A 22037-nucleotide genomic window follows, 5' to 3' on the forward strand; every position below is an offset into this window, starting at 1 on the left:
CTGCTGTGTTTTTGATATGCAAGTTTCATAAAGATTTTTTTTCCAATATTCTTAGAAATCATAACTCACAATGACTTCTATGTAAAATATTTCGAGGAATGAACTCATAATATAAAAGTATACTGTGCAAAATGCAATACACCTCAAAGTACAAACAAGCCCTAGAAGCTTAATACTAACTTTCATAAAGCCTTTAGTATTGAAGGAAGATTCCACATCTGGATGTTCACACTGAAAATTGTATGTAGTAAAACAAGGTGTCAACTATGGGTAGAGGTACAGCTATGGAGTCTATAAGGATGTCCGCACTGAATGTCAAGGTAGGAGGGAAAGGGAGGAGAGAATGGCAAGAGAACACAAAGGCAGAGAGAAAGAAGAAAAGGTTTAATGCGATCACAATACTCTTATCCGAGCAACGATTGAAGGCCATGTGGTGACTGGGTGAGTGAGGCAATGAGGTAGCAGAGGTCTGGTAGTATTAACCCTTGATTTGTCGTGATGCCAGGGTGCAGTTTGCTTAGTATAGGAGATCCTGCCGCCAACCGGCCCACAAACGGCGGGGAAAATAAACGGAATGTGCACAGCAGAATTTTTTTAGATAACTGGAACTTTTACTGAACTTCGTTTGCAAACAGTCTTTAAAAACATACAGTTTCTCTTGAGGTAACTGGGATGCAGGTTCCTCACAGGATTTGCTGGGACTGACTGATAGTCTTTAGCTTTAAGCAGGCCACTGTGCTACTAATTCTATGAGTTGAGTTGAATAGTAGTCACAAGGATTTAGGAAACCGAGCTTTATAACTCACAGTTTTAGTGGCTGCTGGTTCTTTAGGCTTTGGCCTAGTTGAGATGAATTGAGATGTGCTGATTGTGCTTGCCTGATAAAACTAAGAGACTGCAGGAACCAAGAGAGTGAATTTACAGACTACAGCCCCTTATATACTAGGGGGGCTGGACTAATCCCATTGGCTGCAAAGCCTGTAGGTCCTGAACTCAGAGAACTCTGGGTACATCACATAACATTATCACATGGCCCCGGAAGGTGCTGAATATCTATACAACCATTATAATATATCACCTGACCTAGGTAGGTCCTATACATTTGTACACTATACAGAAATACATTTATATGAGGCGACCAATGGGCAAGCCCTGCAGGAGAGCCCTGTGGAATGGTGGGACGCTAGCTGAGGGGACTTTAGACAGGGACAGGACCAGGTCCTGTACCGGGACACCACAGCCACATACTGCAACCCACTAAGTGGTGGTGGGGGGGGGGGGGTGCTGGGGTTGCCAGGCTGGTGAAGAATTAAATTGAATTCATGTAGAAATACATTTTACATAGCTATTATTTTCCTCCACCCATAGCTCCTCCGTCCTCATTTAAAATAAAAGCATCAACCCACCTTGCCCTGATGGTGGTGGTGGTGAGGGGGGGATGTTGTAGAAGATTTACATTATCTTTAAATGATTATTGAGGGAAAAGACCAGTATTATTTTTGGATAGAGAGCAGGGAAGCCAAGACAAAAGAGCCATCTCTGGAGTTAAAATGTTAGTTAAGTTAGTTGAGTAAAAGACAGTAGAAGATCTACACGTAAAGTATCCTTCGCAGATTTGATGCACAGGATTTGAAGCTGTGTTCAGTCATTTAGTTTTCATTGAAATCTGTAGCAGAAAATCCTGTACATCAAAGCTGTTCAAAATACTGTACGTGTAAATAGACCCTTGTAAAAGCAACGGATTGTGTCTAAAGTCAAGCTATGGGCCTTCAGGGCCACAAAATATGTATCATTGATCCCACCTCCCTGGATCTTTATCATTGTGTTAGTATTTGGTAGTTCAATTCCTGAACCCTACTGGATATGGAAGGCTTGTGGGTAAATATAAAAGACTTATTTCATAGTTCAGTATCTATGTCCTGCCGCTCTTTGTCAGGACTCCACACAGCCAAGAGGTACCTCCTTTGAACCCTCAGGATCAGGAGCTGTCACTAAATTTAAATGAGGCAAAACTACTTCAAGTGTAGAGGAGTCTCCCATAAAAGGAGACATATGAAGACATTGCAGCATTGAGAACGCCAAAACACACCTTGCGCCAGGTGGGGAGTCTGATTTTGCTCGATGTCCACCCAAAGGTTCGAGGTGCCATGAGGGATCAAGTCACGTACACATTTGCAAATGTAAACCCTGTGATGAAAAAGCAAAATCCAGGAGTCCCGTGCCACCAGACTTCTTTGGGCGAATCATTAGAGCAGCTTAGCCTAGCACTGGGGCACCCACAAATACACTTGCTAACTTTTTGCAAATACTTAAAATAGAAGTTTGAGAGACCCACGGCAGAGTCTGAAAGAGATAAAACAGCTTTGGAAGTGTGTCAATTATAAGGACTCTAATCCTCCCAACCAACAGTGTGGTGAAGCGGGCCATTTTCTTCAGATTCCAGAATGGAGAGTAATGGTTTAAAGTTTAGATCAAAAAGGGTATTTCAGATCTGCTGGAATCTAAATACCAGTAATAAGGGAAACTGCCCTTTATTCCATCCACCTCCTCTCTGGCAAGGGTGACATTAAGAATTTCAGATTCTTTAAGATTGACTTTAAAATTGCTAACTGCACTGAATCTCCCAAACTCCTGTAGGGCAAGCTAACACTTTCAGCAAGGGATGTAAATTTAACCTGTTAAGGACGCAGGCCGTATGGATACGCCCGTGGGAATTCCGGTCCCCGCCACTAGCTGGTTGGGAACCGGATTGGGATGCCTGCTGAAATCATTCAGCAGGCACCCCGGCACATCGCCCTGGGGGGTCCTGAGACCCCCCCTCCCTTGTTGGCGATCGGAGAAAATCGCATGTCAATTCAGACATGCGATTTTCTCCAATTCTGGGCCGATCGGGTCTCTGGTGACCCGATTGCCCGGAAAATAGGGATGATCGGAGTTGTCAGTGACAGCCCGATCAGCCTAAAGGGATAGGAGTGAGGTCGCAGTGCTGCGATCTCCTCCTATCCCCTGCCATTAGTGAGAACTGAGTTCTGACCAATGGCAGCGCAGGACAGGGGGTTGCCATGGAAACCCTCCGTTCTGCCCACCCCTGGATGTCGGGCAGAACGGGGGGAGAAGATGGAGTCCTGTACCTGAGGAGAAGATGCGTGGGGCCCGGCGATCATCGCAGACCTCCAGCCGAGATCAAGGGAATTGTTGTAGGGGGGGGGGGGGGGGGGGGGTAGAAATGAAAGTGAAAGTAATGTGATCTTTACTGTGGCAACCACTAGGAAGGCCGGACTGCAACTCCCAGCATGCCCAGACGACCGAAGGCTGTCTGGGCATTCTGGGAGTTGTAGTTTTGCAACATCCGAAGGGTCACAGTTTGGTGACCACTGTTACAGTGGTGCCCAAACAGTAGCCCTCCAGATGTTACCAAACTACAACTCTCAGCATGCCTAGACCACCCAGGCATGCTGGGAGTTGTAGTTCTGTAACATCTGTCCCTTCAGATTTTGCTATTTTCATTAAATTTTTGAAAATTGCTGCTCTACTTTGAAGCCCTCTAATGTTTTCAAAAAGTAAAAATATGTCCATTTTATGATGCCAACATAAAGTAGACATATTGTGTTTGTGAATAAAAATAAAATTATTTGGAATATCCATTTTCCTTACATGCAGAGAGCTTCAAAGTTAGAAAAATGCAAAATTTTCAAAATGTTCATGAAATCTTGGGATTTTTCACCAAGAAAGGATGCAAGTAACGCAGAAAATTTACCACCAAAATAAAGTATAATATGTCACGAAAAAACAATCTCAGAATCAGAATATTTGGTAAAAGCGTTTTAGAGTTATTAACGCTTAAAGTGACGGTGGTCAGAATTGCGAAAAACGGCTCAGTCCTTAAGGGGTTAAAAGATTGTCCACAAATAACAAAAACTTTTGTCCCTGTGTTTCCTATAAAGAAAAGGGGGTCCCTTTCCTCGATCGGGGAAAAATCTCACCTGTTCATGGACCCCTTATTTTTTTAAGCAGGCGTGAGGGATGGCTGGAAAAGACCTACTTGTCAAATAAATCAGGTACTTAAAATTAGATTTATAGCTCGCCTCTTGCTGGCTATAAGAAGTCACAGTGTACCCCATAATAGTACTGTTCTGTCTGGAATGCTCTTCATACTTACTGAGGACACCGCTCTAATATTTTCTTCAATCCCATGTATTTTATGTGTTATGTATCTTTTCTGTTGTAAACTAACTCAACTCATAATGTAATCATGGCGTATGGAATATATAGCAAGTACAAAATGTCTTGAAAGCTCTGAAAAAAAAAAGCCAGTTTAAAAGAAACCCTCAGGTCAGTCCCGAAAAAGTATATTTTTTTTATATTAGGCTGTGAAATCCAGTTCCAGGTGCAGGTATACTACACACTTTTCCGGTAGAACTTCATCTTTGTGGTTCAAGGGTGAGCAATTTGTAGAATGGTTGTGGCCTTGGGGTTATAAGGCAAGTGTTCAAGACAACATTATACGAAAGTCCAAAATAACAAAAAGTGTATGGGAAAAAATTAGATTTTTTTTTTTTGGGGGTCTTCTAAGTGTGAAACCATATAAGATCATGTCTCTACTAGAGTGTTAAAGGGGTACTCCGGAGCTAAGACATCTTATCCAAAGGATAGGGGATAAGATGTCTGATCGTGGGGGTCCCGCCGCTGGGGCCCCGTGATCTTGCACGCCGCACCCCATTAGAATCAGACCCCGGAGCGTGTTCACTCCGGGTCTGATTACTAGTGATCACGGGGACGAAGCATAGTGATGTCACTGCTCCGCCCCCGTGTGACGTCATGCTCCGCCCCCTCAATGCAAGCCTATGGAGGGGGGGTGACAGCTGTCACACCCCCTCCATAGGCTTGCATTGAGGGGGCAGAGTGTGATGGCCATTCATTTGGAGACGCCATGTAATTCTAGATTTCCTCGCTGCAGTTGACTATATCATTGCCCTGTAAAACTAGCTGTTTGGGGGTCTTGAGAGAAAGAGAGATTTTAGGCATTCAAATAATTACTGACCACTTAAAGGAGTTGTCACATCTCAGATACCACCTTTTAACGTTACATTAGATAACTTGGAAAAATACCCTCTCACCCCCTATGTATTGCAAGAGCATAGTGCTTGTGCTTGGCATGGTAAGTAGGTTTAACCAATCTCCACCATTAAAAAATGAAATACGTTTTAGACTAAGCTCTACTGCATCCTTTTTTATTTATGACAAAACATGACCACATTGCTTTCTCGCATCTTGAGGAATTTACCATAGGAAATATTGAGAGCCATATGTAACATTATTTCGATGACAATTCACTTTCATAAGAACCACAGAGGACCAAGGGTCTATTCACACTTACAGTATTCTGCGCAGATTTGATGCGCAGTATTTGAAGCTGTATTCAGTCACTTAGTTTATATTGAAATCTGCAGCATCAAATCTGCGCAGAATACTGTACGTGTGAATACACCACATACATCCTCCCCCCGTGGTAAAATGTCAGTCATGTAATAGGAACACTTGACCCGCTTTAAACAGCTATAGGCTACTTACTATCTTAGATTTTTTTTAGGTTATATGTTGTAGCATGTCTCACATTCCGTAAGTGTGCTAATCTGGATGAAGGCAATTACGTACCATCGAGCAATAATAGGATTTTTTTTTGTATCCAAGTAAACAGTGATAAGCTGCCGTTTTGGATGCAGCCCATAGACAAGGATGGCGTCATTTCTAGAATAAATCCATAGTTTCCATTGACTTGGTTGCTCAGATTGTCGAGCAATCTCTAGCTCACGGTGAGCTGTGTAAATGGAGCTTGCGTGGTGGCAAATGTAGTTACTGTGACTAGTTATAGAGTTTTAGGAAGGTTTTCCTCTACTGGAGAAAATGTCTATGATCTGTAATTGATGGCATAAAATATAGGGGGTACAGAGGTACAGTGCGACTCCGGAGACTCTTATGGATGTCATATTACTGTTGTACTGCTCAAGCTGTCACTATACTCCTTTTCGGTGGTAAGTGCACTATTCTGCAGAAACTAAGCAGTGTTGAGACTGGTTATGTCTTGAGTTAAACTATACATAGCTCCTGATTCAGAAGATATGCTTGAATAACATCAGCATCTTAGAACATAGGTGTAAAGACAAGCCTCCTCATTCTGCACCTAAACCTGTTTCCATTGCTGCAGGCGGCAAGCTGTGTGCTTTACTGCATACACTAAGAACATTAGGAAGGAGAGTGTGACATCTCCCCCGGGGGGTTGTTAATTAAAAGAAATTACAGTCTAGTGTATTTATGCCAAGAATGTAAAGTATGGAAGCTTCTTTTGAATGCAGTTCAAGGAAACAAGACTGTGGAGGAGACAACCCACTGGTTATAAATTGTCCCATGTAATTCTTAATTACCCCTGTGGTGGCGCTGCAGGGAGATCGAACACAAACTGCTGGGTTTTCCCACAGATTACAGCTAATCGCTTTGTAGATTTAAGAAGGGAGACCCTTTGTGATCTGCTTATTGTCCAGGGATCCCTCGAACAAACACGGATTGTCTGTAGTGGAGAGCACCTTTAATGTGAAGGAATTCCCTCTATGTGATTAGGTCACTGACATACCGTATATACTCGAGTATAAGCAGAGTTTTTCAGCACTATTTCTCGTGCTGAAACCCCCCCCCCCCCCCCGGCTTATACTTGAGTAAACAAAAAAACGTTTCTGGCTTTAGCTGTGAGGGGATGGTCCCGGCCGTCCATCTCCGCCTGTCAATCCCTTCAGTGATCTTTAACCTGCGTACCAGCAGATGTTTAAAAACTACAACTCCCAGCATGTCCGGACAGCCATCGGCTGTCAGGGCATGCTGGGAGTTGTAGTTTTGAAACATCTGGAGGTCTGTAGGTTGAAGACCACTACCAGGCCTTCGTCATCATCCAGACCCCCCTTTTGTTTTCTACTCACCTCACCAGTTTCTAGGTGGGAAGGAAGGGTGAGCTGGTCCGGGCCATCCATATTCGACCACCTATGCTTCAGGGACTGTCCGGTGGGGAGGGTTAGTTGTTCCGGGCTGTCCATCTTCACCGGGAGGCCCTCTTCTCCGCTCCGGGCCGGCCTTGGACTAGTGACGTTGCCTTGACGATAATGCGCAGGGACTAGTCTGGGTTTTAGTATTGGGATTAGTCTGGGTGAACTTGCTGACAGTTTTCCTTTAAAGGGGTTGTTACTCCTCCAACCCCCCCCCCCCCCCTCCCGATCTCCCGAATAGTGCCATAGCTCTGAGTCAACATGTGCTCCATGAAAGCCAGGTCCCCATTCTGATCACTGAGGCAACCACTGGGACCCCCCCACGATCAGATACTTATCCCCTATTCTATGGATAGTGGATAAGACACCTTTCAATGGACAACTCATTTAAAAGTATTTCAAAGAATTAGAAAACATGCTTGATTTGATCTAGAAACAGTGCAACCCCTGCCCACAGCTTGTCCCTGGAATTATAGCTCTGTTTCATTGAATTCAGTGGGGTGGAACTGCAAGACCACCTGCAACTCATGTTTCTTCAATCCTACAAATCCCTTTTAATGCAATTACTTCCTCTTGGAATCCTTAGCTAATTCCAAAAATTGTTGTTATTATTATTATCCAAATGGTATAGGTCACAGCAAAAAGTATGCAGACTCCCAATTTCAAAAAGGCTGTTTTTGAAATTGGGAGTCTGCATACTTTTTGCTGTGACCTATACCATTTGGATGTTCTGTATCTGGACTGGTTATCCGGATGGTCACGGGCATAAGAGCAGGGACTAGTGCTGTCTTCCCTCCTTGACGTATTATTATTATATATAATATAATTTTTTTATTTTATTTTTTTGAGACCATCTATACAGATAAGTTATTTCTGATGACTCCATCAGAGGTGAAATTGACTGATCACAAAGCTAATGGGCAAAGCTAGGTTTTGTACATTTTTTCACAGGGTGCTGTACCTCTGCACCCACTGCCCCTAAGAGGACAAGCCCCTGCTGATGCCTTATCTACATATAGACAGCTGAGGTTAGGGCTAATAGTTATTTTTCCTTGGGTCCCGTGCTGAGTTTTACTGTAGAACTCATCAAATTAGTAGAGCTATATTACAACATCCATGAAGTCCATCTTTCTTTGCCATCATTTCATTGCCATCTGTTTAGGGAAGGGTTAAAACAGTCTTATTGTTGATCATACAATAAAGTATGCTATTTGTCAGAGTTAACCACATCCATATGTGTAGGCTTAATAGGATGTGTAAAACAACTAAAAATCTTTTTTCCTATTCATCACTTTGCGTTCCATCAGGCTTTCATTGTAATGGATGCACATGGCACGTGCACCATTGGATAGGTGTGAGTAGGATTGCATTGACAGTGTGTGATAAGAAAAAAAGTGATCTATGACAGTACATACATTGCTTTTTTTTGTAATAATCTCAGACATTCCAGTCCATTTCTCATGCTTTTCAGTGTAACACAGACAAATCCAGAGTGGAAAAATCTGTATAGCGTGGACCTTTATTATAAATAAGTTAGTAGGTGGCCTAGTGTGTATGTAGACTACCATTGTACCCAGCCTGTAAGTAGTGTGGATAGGGCTTATGGTGACATTTTACTGGAATCTGCTTCTTCTGTATTTGTGTCCTAGCGCAGCAGTTTAGCTACCATGGGGCGCACCAGGGGTGGTATAATAGTATTTTATGATGCTATTAGCGGACAACCTTTGACCTGGCAGTGATGTGACATATGACCATGTCATGTCTCTCTTCACAATGTCTGCTTCTCATCACGCAATGGATGTCAAGTCTACTTGGAGATGGTGGAGTAAAGCTATGCTGGCAGCAGGTGGCATTGTGAAATCCAAACCCTTGAGCCTTAGTTATTTTGTAAATGCTTCTCTTCAAAAACCTTTATGGGTCTAGGGGCAATAAATGCCGTTGTGCTGAGAGACCACTTCAGGGACGATGCTATTGTCACAACTGAGCCTAGGCACATACTATGATTTGTGTTTGTTTCACAGGTTTCGGTTTTATGTTGTATTTTTTGTTTGGTTTTCTTATTGCTGTATAGAATAACATAGTAGTTTGTGCTATTGGGTCTAGCAGAAAAAAACATAGAATTTGCATTTATTTTTTTTCTTACTGTAAGTCCATGGGAAATTTTCAACATCCGTTTGATCCTTAACAAGGGTATGAAACATATACATCAAATGTAAATACACAAAACATAGGTAGAATCTAGACTAAGAGATATGTCTTTTTCAAGCATCCATGTATACTTTTTGAGCTGATTTGCTCACTGGTCCAGTTGTTTCCTTTTGTTGCGTCTGGCATACTTCTAAAACTGCATTATAATTGTGCATGCCAGGATGTCATTTTCATTGAAACGCATGAAACCCTGAGAGGAGGAGCAGGTACTGCTAGATTGTAAGGTGCATGCGATGGGACAATACTATGTCACTGTAGGAAGATCTTGCCGCTCTGTCCTGATCTAAGAGCGTGCATACTGTATACTGAGCTATAGGAGAACACGAGGTCCAGGACGTGTGGGAACTGAGTTCCTGCACTTTTCCCACAGCAGGAACACCATTCCCATTAGTAGGAGACCTGCAGGACCATGTGGCAGAGTTCCCACACTTTTTTTTTCAGGACTTGACCCCTGACTAGGTCCATATACTGCTCTTGCTTATGGGCCCTTTGCTGTCTGTATCTGCCCCTGGCACGTGGGCATTACTTTAGACATAAATTTTTTTCAGCGATATTTCTAATTAATAATTGCTTAGTGCAAAAAAACGTAAGACAAGCCCCATCCACTGCAAGGGAACAGGGTTGTAGAACCATATCAGGATTTTGTCTTTGACGATTCTCAACCATCTTTGTCTTTTAGGAGAACAGTGCCCTATGGACTCTCCAGTTACAGGGGAAGCGGGCGAGAAAAACGAGATACAGATAGAAGGCGGACAACCTCCTTGTCACAGCCCCGGTGTTCATGTACGGACCCAAGTGACCGTCGATGTGTCCTCTTCTGCCAAGGGAAAACGGACAGGTGATGCTGGCTATTTTCGGTCAAATGGGCTATTATGGGTTATTATGGTGATCCTGTAAACCTGACCTGATGAAGGTACTAGAGAACAATGGGTCAGCAGAGCATGAAAGGCTTGACCATGAGTAATTAGAAGTCTCTCTTTAGAGCTGTTAAGACCTCTAATTCCTACAGCAAACACCAAAGAAGCATAATGAAGGAAGTAACAAAAAATAAAGCAACTCAGAATCCTCAATGTGGCTCACTATTGGTGCCCAAGACTGGAGGAAAAGACTCTTGCTATGTGTATATGCTTAGTTCTTAAGATTTAAACAGAGGTTCCCTAGCCATTGAGGATGTTCAGATCCTATGTTAAGAAGATAACTTAGCTGTGCAGCTTAAAGCGGTACTATAGGGGATAAGATGCCTGATCGCGGGGGTCCCGCCGCTGGGGACACCTGTGATCTTGCACACAGCACCCCAGTTAAAATCAGTCCCCGGAGCATGTTTGCTCCGGGTCTGATGAACCGGCGACCATGGGGCCGGCGGCGTGTGACGTCACGCCTCCGCCCCCGTGTGACATCACGCTCCGTCCCTCAATGCAAGCCTATGGGAGGGGGCGTGACAGCTGTCACGCCCCCTCCCATAGGCTTGCATTGAGGGGCGGAGCGTGACGTCGCACGGGGGGCGGAGGCGTGTCGTCTCATGCCGCCGGCCCCGTGGTCGCCGGTAATCAGACCTGGAGCGAACATATATCACTATATCACTATACGAATATATATCACTATATTCAAAATATTCGCTAAATCGCGAAGTGCCGATATTTGCGGTAAAAATTAGCATTTTGAATATTCGCGCTCAACACTAATCATTTATCGCATCCCTAACTGTTTTGGTTAACAAATACGTTTTCTCCTATTTCTTATAGTCCCTGTAAAAAATCCATGTATTTTGGGAAAATGGGGATTTTTTTGGACTAAACACCAACCAGTCCTTTTTATTTATTTATTTATTTTTTTTTTTAAATATCCCAGCATTCTTTGTCAGCTGGTTTTTACTAGCTCAGAATCAAACTCTTTCTTACAGGGTTATCTCACTATGTAAATTTGATATTTTATATACGGTAAATCCTATACAGTGATAGGCCATCATATATGGGGTCATGCAACATAACTGGTGGTTTGATGGCGATCACACATTTAGTTTTACCTTCAAGTAGTCAGAGACTCCGGAGGTCACCTGCTGAGATGAATATGACCTCACTCTCCGAATTTTATCTCCTCTAGACCTACAGAAGAAAGAACGCGCAGAGATATCAGGTTAAAACAGACAAGAATGAATGCAGCAGCATGAGCGCCAGACAGTGTGGTCAGGCCAGCAGCACACAGGTAGGTAACACTGTCATCTGAGGAGGTCACTTTCTGTAGACCTTCATGATGTACCACACACTGCACATGTCTAGACCAGTACTGGCTACTAGGAGGCAACATACTAGACTGTCAGACACCGACATTTGATTGAGTGGTTGTGAACTTCTCCTTAAGGCTTAAACTCCTAATTATCAGTCTACTGCCATATCCCATAAATAAATTTAGAGTTAAGCAGATAAGGAAATAAAAGGAATGTACAGGCAGCCTACTGCTTCTACAATACTGTCCATCTGCACATGGCAATACAACATATGATTATATTTATTTTTAGTTACATTATTTCATTAAATAAATGGGAAAAGGGGTGATTTATTGTGGGGGAGAGGCTAATTCACATTTATTACATTTTTTTTTTATTTCATTCCCCCAAAGGGGACTATTACATACATTCTTTCGACTGCATACACTGTTATGCCCTTGGCATAGCACTGAATATTATCAGCATTCCATTTTAACAGGCATCCATGCATTCCATTACTGTAACTTGGTCAAGTGTTCACCAGCCTGATCCACAGAAAATTACATGGTTTAATGTGTCAGAGGAAGTGGGCTGTCCTGGGTCAGATGACTTCCTGTGAACTATACGATGAGATCATCGCTTATTAGATCTCCAACTAGCGCAATCTGTATACAGTAGTACTATTACTGCAGCCTCTGTGGGATAAGTGTATATAGTGGTTATACACCTCCACTCAAGCCTTGTTCACACATTTTTGCTGCATATTTGTGATTATCCTGAAATCGTAGGAAAAATTATGCAATTTTACTGAGATTGCACAAACTTTGGAAAAACACCACAAACCGCATTTTTTTTGACTATAGGTCAAATCACTTTTTCAGTGTAGCAATGTTTCTTTACAAAACGCACTCTGAATAAGAGAATGCATAAAAACTGTACATAATGTGAACTGACCCCAACCCACTTACAGATATGGACAAAATTGTTGGTACCCTTTCATTAAAGACAGAAAAATCCACAATGCACCCTGATATAAATTGAAACTGGAAAAAGTAACAGTAAATTCAAATTTACTAAAAGAACAAAATAATGAAACTGTCCTGGCCAAAAATGATGGTATTGTCAGAATGAAAATACCTTTTGTATGTTGTACATCTTGGCAAAACACTAACCTTTTTAATATACTTCATAAGAAAATGTAATTTCCTTTTTAAAGAAATCATGGCTTATAGTAAACCCCATTATACCATCCAGAACATAATCCCGTCTCAGCTGAAGTACAGCCTGGGACAAAGTCCAGGACGTAAGGGCTGGACTAGTAATCCTGTGTTTACTCCTGTCCTGTCTATCAGACTTCTTTCTGAAAACAGAGAGGAGGGGGTTACAGAGCAGCCTGCAGGGATTGGATGAAGAGATCCAGCACAGCACAGCAAACTCAGGGAGAAAGTGAATGCATGGTGAGTGAGGGCGGGCTCAGTGCTTGCCTCTGACACACCCCTTCCTGAGCAGTGGATGTCAGAATAAGTGAGAAGCAGAACCGAGGGATTTGTAAGCTACATACATAAGCTAAACACATAAAAAGACATGTAAAGCACCTACATGACCTACTGTCTAACATCTATAAACATTATTTTTTTTCAGATACACTTAAATATTTTGTTGCACAACTCTTTGAGGCAGTCACTGCTGTGATTTCTGTAACTGCTTCCGCTTTCTAAGGTCTGAAGGGTGTCTTCTACCAGACGGCATGTTTCGGCTCCTTCCACAGATGTTTAATAGGATTCAGATCAGAGCTCATAGTAGGTCACTTCAGAATAGTCCATTGTTTTGCTCTTAGCCATTCATTGGGTGTATTTAGCTGTGTGATTTGGGCCACATCGGTTGGAGGACCAATGACCTGCGACTGAGACCAAGCTTCCTGACACTTGACAGAACATTTCACTCCAGAATGCTTAAATAGTCTTAGATTTCATTGTACCCTGTGCCAGATGCAGCAAAGCAGCCCCAAAACATAAGCGAGCCTCCGCCATGCTGCACAGTAGCAATAGTGTTCTTTTCTTTGTATGCTTATAGTCTGCAAACATTGGACAGATGAGACAAAACCAAGCTTTTTGGCAAGCTCTATGTTCACAAAAACAAAAATAAAGCATACAAAGAAACAAACACTGTACCTACTGTGAGGCATGAAGGAAGCGGAGTTATGTTTTAGGGCTGCTTTACCGCATCTGACACAGGGTGTCTTGACTTTGTACAAGGTACAATATAATCTCAAAACTATCAGGGCATCTAACAGGATAATGACCCAAAACACCCATGAATTGCAAAGAGCAAAACATTGGACTATTCTGAAGTGGCTTCTATGAGCCCTGATCTGAATCCTATTGAACATCTGTGAAAGGAGCTGAAACATGCCGTCTGGAGAAGACATCTGGAGCAGAATCTTATGAGGAATGGGCCAAGATACCTGGAGACACGTGCAGAAGTCTCATTGAGAATCACCTAATAGCAGTGACTGTCTCAAAAGGTTGTGCAACAACAACATATATACCATATTTTTCGCCCACTTTTTGTTCCCCAAAACTGGGGGGGGGGGGTAAAGTTGGTGCATCTTATACGGTGAATACACACCTATCGCGGCGGTCCATGCAGCCATCAACGGCCAGGACCCGCGGCTAATACAGGACATCACCGATCGCAGTGATGCCCTGTATTAACCCTTCAGACGTGGTGATCAAAGCTGACCGCCGCGTCTGAAGCGAAAGTGACACTAACCCGGCTGCACCGGGAGGGACCTTACCTGCCTCCTCGGTGTCTGCTCCGTGCCGGGATCCCTTGCATGGCCGGCGCTCTCCTCCGTCGTCATCACGTCGTTGTGCACAGAGAGCGAGGATACCCGGCCGGCAGCAGAGACGTTCCGGAGCGACGGGGACGCGTCGACAGCGGTGGAGGGCGACATCCAGGGCAGCGGTGACGGGTCCAGAGCGGCGGGGACACGTGAGTATTACCTCCTACCAGTGGACTTCAACCTGCGGACCTCGAGATGTTGCAAAACTACAACTCCTGGCATGCCCGGACAGCCAACGGCTGTCCGGGCATGCTGGGAGTTGTAGTTTTGCAACATCTGGAGGTCCGCTGGTTGAAGATCACTGTGACCTATACTTTACATTGTATTCTAGATTTTCCTCATTTAAAATTGGGTGCGTCTTATATGCCGGAGCGTCCTATAGGGCGAAAAATACAGTGTGTATCTGAAAAAAAATAATGCTTACATATGTTACTCACTAGGCCATGCAGATAATTTTTCATTTCTTTTTTTTCTATATATATATATATATATATATATATATATATATATATATATATATATATATATATATATATATATATTATATATATATATATATTATATATATATATATATATATATATATATATATATATATATATATATGTATATATATGTCTAGCTTCTGTATTTTTGGATCACAGATCCCTGTTCTGCTGCTCACTCATTCTGACATCCACTGCTCAGAAAAGCACTAATGTGTCACAGACAACTATCATTTTTGTCCAGGCCAGTTAAATTATTTTGTTTTTCAAAATTATTCTGTTGAACATCAGTTAATGAATAAACATTTACTGAAAATTATTCCTTTTGTCAGTTTTTAAGTTTCAGGGAGCATTGTGGGATTTTTGGCTTTAAGGGAGGGGTACCAACAATTTTGTCTGTATGAGAACCCATGCATGCCACATCATCTTAAACAGGTAAGCACAAGGCATACACAAGAACCTTTCGATTATTCTCTTAAATTATATAAAACAAAAAAGTTCCTGGAGGGCTTTTTAAGATAGTCTTTCTAGTAGAAAGCATTCCTTAATGGTTGGCACTGTGTACCTTTGGTGGCCCCCATAGACCACGCTTTGGTTTACTTAAGAAATATGGGGTCAGCCCATTGATGGCAGTGAAGTGGCACCAACAGAAGTCAGCATTGTAAAAATAGAGTTCATATTGATCAGAAGTGATTGGGCTATATAGTGCAGGGGTCCTCAAACTACGGCCCGCGGGCCACATGCGGCCCGCCGAGGACATTTATCCGGCCTGCCGCTGCCTGGGACATCCCTGTGTCCCGAAAGATGTTTTCGGGACATAGGGATGCACTCTCGGAGACCCCACGTTTACTTTAAAAACAACGGGGCCGCCGGGAAGGTGGCGCACGCAGGGACATCGCTGACGCCGTGCGTGCGCGCATAGCAACGGAGCGCGGAGGAGCGGGGCAGCGATGAGGACGTGCGCTGGCCAGCTAGGTAAGTGTTACCAGCGGCACGTCAGCTTCGGTGCTCCAACCACCGCTCCTTCGGTCCCGGGACTTACTGCTATGTCCGGACGGGAGGAGCGGTGGTCGGAGCACTGAAGTGGGGGCAGAACACAGGCATACAGCCTCCAGCCATACACTGTATGGCTGGAGGCTGTATGTCTGTGGGGGAACATGCTGCACCTAATGTGGGGGTACATATTGCACCTAATGTGGGGGAACTATACTGCACCTAATGTGAGGAGCTATACTGCACCTAATTTGGGGGATCTATACTGCACCTAATGTGGAGGTACATGCTGCCCCTAATGGGAACATTATACTGCACCTAATATGGGGAGCTATACTGCATCTAATGTGGGGGAACATTATACTGCACCTAATTTGGGGGATCTATACTGCACCTAATGTGGGGAGCTATACTGCACCTCATTTGGGGGATCTATACTGCACCTAATGTGGGGAGCTATACTGCACCTAATGTGGGGGAACTGTACTGCACCTAATGTGGAGGAATTGTACTGCACCTAATGTGGAGGAACAGTACTGCCAACCCTAATGTGGGGGAACTGTACTGCCAACCCTAATGTGTGAGAACTACAACCTAATGTGGGGGATCTATACTGCCAACCTAATGTGGGGGCGGGGGGAACTGTGCTGCGTACTTAAAGTGGTAGTCCACTAATAAGATATATAAGTGTGCATAGGAATTTGTTCATGTTTTGATATCTATAGTCCGGCCCTCCAACAGTCTGAGGGACCGTGAACTGGCCCCCTGTTTAAAAAGTTTGAGGACCCCTGATATAGTGTGTGTTCCTAACATTGTTTCACTTTGGCAACTCCCATTGGCACATTATGCGGTCGGTCCATTGACTGTAATAAGTCTGACCTGGTGTCTACTAAGTGTAGCTAATAGCCACTCCAGCCACCATAGGGAGAAAATAAGGGGTTTCTTTAGAATAATCCATGCAGGTGAGTCTATTTCATATGTTTATCTGGAGTATAATAATAAAAATATATACACAGCAGGGAATGCATGGAACGCATTGTTCTCTCCTGTATGTATACTTTTGGACCCCTGGATTATTGTTAGTCAGTCAGGTCATATCTTGTGTACCTTATGCCATAAAAGTATATCATAGAAGATCTGTTTAACAAGGTCTGGTCACCTAATTAAAGAAACAAACTCAGTATTGTGTAAATAAATAATAATAATAAATAATAAAAAGTCATACCTTCTTTATTGATCTCTGTCACTAAATTTCTTTATCAATTCTTTAACAATTTAAAGGGGTATTCCAGGCCAAAACTTTTTTTTATATATATATCAACTGGCTCCGGAAAGTTAAACAGATTTGTAAATTACTTCTATTAAAAAATCTTAATCCTTCCAATAGTTATTAGCTTCTGAAGTTTTCTGTCTAACTTCTCAATGATGATGTCACGTCCCGGGAGCTGTGCATGATGGGAGAATATCCCCATAGGAACTGCACAGCTCCTGGGACGTGAGTCATCAGAGAGCAGTTAGACAGAAAACAACAACTCAACTTCAGAAGCTAATAACTATTGGAAGGATTAAGATTTTTTAATAGAAGTAATTTACAAATCTGTTTAACTTTCCGGAGCCAGTTGATATATATAAAAAAAAGTTTTGGCCTGGAATACCCCTTTAAAGGGAACCAATCATCAGATTTTACCCTATATAACGCTTGGTAAAGCGTTATATAGGGTAAAATCTTTATTTTCGCCATTCCCGGGGGACGCTCCTGCCCCCAGGGATGGTGAAGATATGAAGTTATAAACTAGTCTCCACCGCCGCCGTAAGTAGTCACCTTGGCGGGGAGCTCTTCTCATCTACTCCCGTTCTTCGGCCGGCAGCGACGCCCCCTCCGCTTGATTGACAGGCCGCATCATCACTCTGCTCCGTCTGTTCAGTGAGCGGAACAATGACGCGGCCCATCAATCAAGCGGAGGGGGCGTCGCTGCCGGCCGAAGAACGGGAGTAGGTGAGAGGAGCTCCCCGCCCAGGTGACTACTTACGGCGGCGGCGGTGACTAGTTTATAACTTCATATCTTCACCATCCCTGGGGACAGCAGCATCCCCCGGGAATGGCGAAAATAAAGATTTTAACCTATATAACGCTTTGCCAAGCGTTATATAGGGTAAAATCTGATGATTGGTTCCCTTTAATTTTTGGGATGAGGTGTGGACCAGTGGTGGTGTTGGGGTTGATGTTACCCGATGTGGTAGAAAATAGTGTCACTCCATAACACCACCACCCCGCAAGCCCTCAGATTATAATGCCACCACACACTATGCCCTCTAGTAGAATACTACCACATCATGCTCTCTGAATATAATGCGAGTATCCTGTAAGTGACAGGATAGTCTGTCAGAGTGTCACCCGGTTAGGTCCGCACCCCTCCTAGCAATGCCACTGCTGTGGACTACTTGTTTTCTACTTCCTGATCCCTCTCGTCATGGACATTGGACTGTACCAGCCTGTGGAAAGAGGGACCGGGAAGTGCAGAGACATTGGGTCCCAAAAAGTGGCAGAAGATTGTTAAAGCGAGATCACGCCATTGTGATCCAGGTTTTCTTTGTTTTTTGTTTTTTATTTTTAGAAACCAGCCCACTGCTTTTTAAAGTGGACATACGTTCCAGTAATATCTGTTAAAACTTTGGGTTATCCAATTTCATGCTTCTTCACCACTGTTTATATACCTCAATCTTCTGATATCTCTATATATTCTTCATCTAGGTTTCGTGATGCCATTCAGTGTCCAAGATACCTGTGAAGACTCGTCACTGTAGGTAGGCCGCCCATTATGAACCCTTCAGGCACAAGAGACATTACGCATTTTGTGTTCTAAATATGTCTTTACCTCACATCCAGTATTTGCTTAAAGGAGTGAAAAAAGACAGGCACGTTCTCTACTGAGGAGAGATACATCAATTGAAAAGCCTAAACGGCCACCCATCTCCTGTAGAGGGAGCTGCAAAATGTTGCCTTCCAATGCAATTTTCGGTAGAACTCAAACCCTCTTTACAATAGGAGCTCAATACTACTACTATGCATATATATGTATATCCAACGAGAGTCTTGTAAAGAGCTATCATAAGGCAGAAAGTCTGTATTAAGTCTACTACCTAGCTTTTATACAGATAATTAAGCATAGGAAAGCTTTGCTCTATCATCAACCTTCAACCATCATGTACTATCTCCACCTTTACACATCTACATTCATGGCTGGTGAAAATTGTGGACCATGAAAGGGCCACGCGCAACCAGAAATCTTGTTTTTGATATTTATCTGGAAACACAAGCGCATATAGTAGATAAAACGTGCTGGGGCACCAGGGAATGGTGTTCTCCATAAAGTCAATTCCCAACAATATGGACCTTATTTACCCAGTGGTGTTCAAGGAAAAATGCCTGGTCAAGAGTTGGAACCCTCATGTTTACTACAGGTTGAAATTGTGAGTTGTACAATTAAGGTTCAGACATTGGTTGTTTGCCATTTGCAGAGCCATAAAGTGATGAATTTATCATTTATGTGACTTTTTTTATTATTATAAATGCAGTTATACTTTCAAAGATTCCACCTGGATTTCTACTAAATTCAATTTTTTGCAAAGCCTTGGTCATCCATGTTCCTATAGCCGTACATTATTCAGAGCACATGATAGTGTACAACAGATGCTCACATGTGTCAAAAGTTGGATTAAAGGTGATAGAGATACTGAGGTCCTCTCAAACTTATAAAGAGCCTTACAACAGAAGTTCCTCTACACTGAAGTTCATAGGAGAAAAAACTGTGAAGAGGAATCGGTAATATTTGTCCATCTCTTCTCCAAAATCAGTGAGTACAAACTGCAGAATCTCAAGATTCTTCCAGGTTCCAATCAATAGACCTCACAATGGGATGGGCTAGATTTGAGAAATCATAAAAACATTTTTTAGGAAACCCCTATTAAAGGTTTTCTATGTTGAACAATGCCTAGTTGTTAGAAAGTAAACCCAGAATGACCCAAATGATTAGTTGTAATCTCTGGGAAAGCCTAGCACTTCGTGTTTAAAGGGGTTGACCAAACCTTTTTATTTTATTTTCATCAAGCCCTCAACAAAGTATTAACAAAAGTCATACTCCTCTAACCTGGTCCCCCCACAGCTCCTGTGTTATATCACCTGGTCCCCAGCTTGTCACTTTGTCATCCTTCTTTTCAGCTTCCAACACGCTTATCTTCCTCAACAGAAACTGCCAGCTCAGCCAATCACTTACTAAGGTGGGACACTGCTGCGGCCAGTGATTCTCCTTCTAGATCTATAGTTACCAGCTGCACAAATAATCAATCTCCTTAATAATTACTTTAACTGATGGAAAGTTGTTCAATTGAACGTACTAAAAACATGCCCCCAGTAAATACAATACACAGATATCACAGTACATTAACTCAAAAGTAAGAAAAAATATATTTGAAAATTTTCTTTAGACATACGCATAGGCAATTAATTTAAAGGGTTTTTATGGGCATTATACATTGATGGCCTATGCTACCTCTCAAGGGAATGGGAGCGGATCTGCAGTAACCTGGTGCCACATACACAATGACTGGCTTTCAGACCTATTCATTGTGTAGGTGCTGGAGCTACGGTTCACTTAAACAGCCGATTGGCAGCAGCACCCGATGTTGGCATCCTGCCTATCAAACATTGATTTGCTGAGCATGGGCCATTAATGTATAATGTCCAGGAACCCCTTTAAAGGGGACAATCCCTACATTTCAGAAGGCCCCCTTTTGGAAATCCCAGTCATTAGCTGTAATCTACAGGTAAACCTGGCAATAAATGTTCAGTCTCCCTGTAGGGTGACCACAAAGGAAACTTTGCATTGTCCATTCAAACCAGTGAGTTCTCTGTGTATATGCAGGACAGGACAGGTCCTCCAGAGAAAGGCAGATGCCCTGATAAGACAAAAATATGTTTGCTTTGCCTACAACAACCAATCACAGCTCAGATTTAATTTCTCAAATTGCTTTGGTAATATGGCTGCTGAGATGTGATTGGTTGCTATGGGCAAAGTAGAAACATATTTGTCTCATGCAGCCTGAGAAATCTGGGCTGTTATTTGTAGCCGGTCTCTACTGCAGCTAAGCTGGGTTCTCAGCAGTATCTCGTTCTATATATTAAAGGGGTACTCCGGTGGAAAACTTTTTTTTTATTTTTAATGAACTGGTGCCAGAAAGTTAAACAGATTTGTAAATGACTATTAAAAAATCTTACTCCTTTTAGTACTTATTATCAGCTGTATGCTACAGAGGAAATTCTTTTACTTTTTGAATATCTTTTTGTGTTGTCTGCAGTGCTCTCTGCTGACACCTCTGTCCATGTCAGGAACTGTCCAGAGTAGCAAAGGCTTGCTATGGGGATTTTCTCCAGCTCTGGACAGTTCCTGATACGGGCATCAGGTGTCAGCAGAGAGCACTGTGGACAACACAAAAAAGAAATAAAATAAAAATAAAGATTTTCCTCTGTAGCAAACAGCTGCTAAAAAGTACTGAAAGGATTAAGATTTTTTTTAATAGAAGTCATTTACAAATCTGTTTAACTTTCTGGCACCAGTTAATCAAAAAAAGTTTTTTGCTTTTTTTTCCACCGGAGTACCCCTTTAAGACACTTACAGCAGCCATAGTCAATAGATCTTTATCGACTGGCTAATTCAGACATTTTTTGGTGGGTTCTATGGGAGAGATTTATCAAAACCTGTGCAGAGGAGAAGTTGCCCAGTTGCCCACAGCAACCAATCAGATCGCTTATTTCATTTTTAACAAGGCCTGAGAAATGAAAGAGTCAACTTCTCCTCTGCACAGGTTTTGATAAATCTCCCCCATAGAACCCACCAAAAATGTCTGAATTAGCCAGTCAATAAAGATCTATTGACTATGGCTGTTGTAAGCGTCTTAATGTATAGAAACTGACAGGTTAGTGCAGGGGACACTGATAAAAGATTTCCTTTAAAGGGGTACTCCGGCCCTAGACATCTTAACCCCTATCCAAAGGATAGGGGATAAGATGTCAGATCACCGGGGTCCCGCTGCGGCACCGCGCTATCATTACTGCACAGAGAGAGATCACTCTGCACGTAATGACTGGCGATACAGGGGCCGGAGCATCGTTACGTCACGGCTCCACCCCTTGTGATGTCACGGCCCGCCCCTTTCAATACAAGTCTATGGGAGGGGGCGTGGCAGTCGTCACGCCCCCGCCATAGACTTGCATT

At 42.8% G+C, this 22037-nt stretch overlaps 1 protein-coding gene across 2 annotated transcripts in view; it reads left to right on the forward strand.

Annotated features, from left to right (window-relative positions):
- Positions 1 to 21261, forward strand: part of EDN3 (endothelin 3) — a 163855-nt gene extending 142594 nt beyond the window's left edge. For both annotated transcript variants that reach the window (XM_056549078.1, XM_056549077.1), the window contains exons 4-6: positions 9919 to 10077; positions 11340 to 11441; positions 18518 to 21261. In XM_056549078.1, the coding sequence (XP_056405053.1) occupies positions 9919 to 10077; positions 11340 to 11406 (226 nt within the window). In that variant the 3' untranslated portion in view covers positions 11407 to 11441; positions 18518 to 21261. The remainder of the gene's footprint in view (positions 1 to 9918; positions 10078 to 11339; positions 11442 to 18517) is intronic.
- Positions 21262 to 22037: the final 776 nt, after the last annotated feature.

The sequence above is a fragment of the Hyla sarda genome, chromosome 12, assembly GCF_029499605.1.
Source record: "Hyla sarda isolate aHylSar1 chromosome 12, aHylSar1.hap1, whole genome shotgun sequence".
Taxonomy (NCBI): Eukaryota; Metazoa; Chordata; class Amphibia; order Anura; family Hylidae; genus Hyla; species Hyla sarda.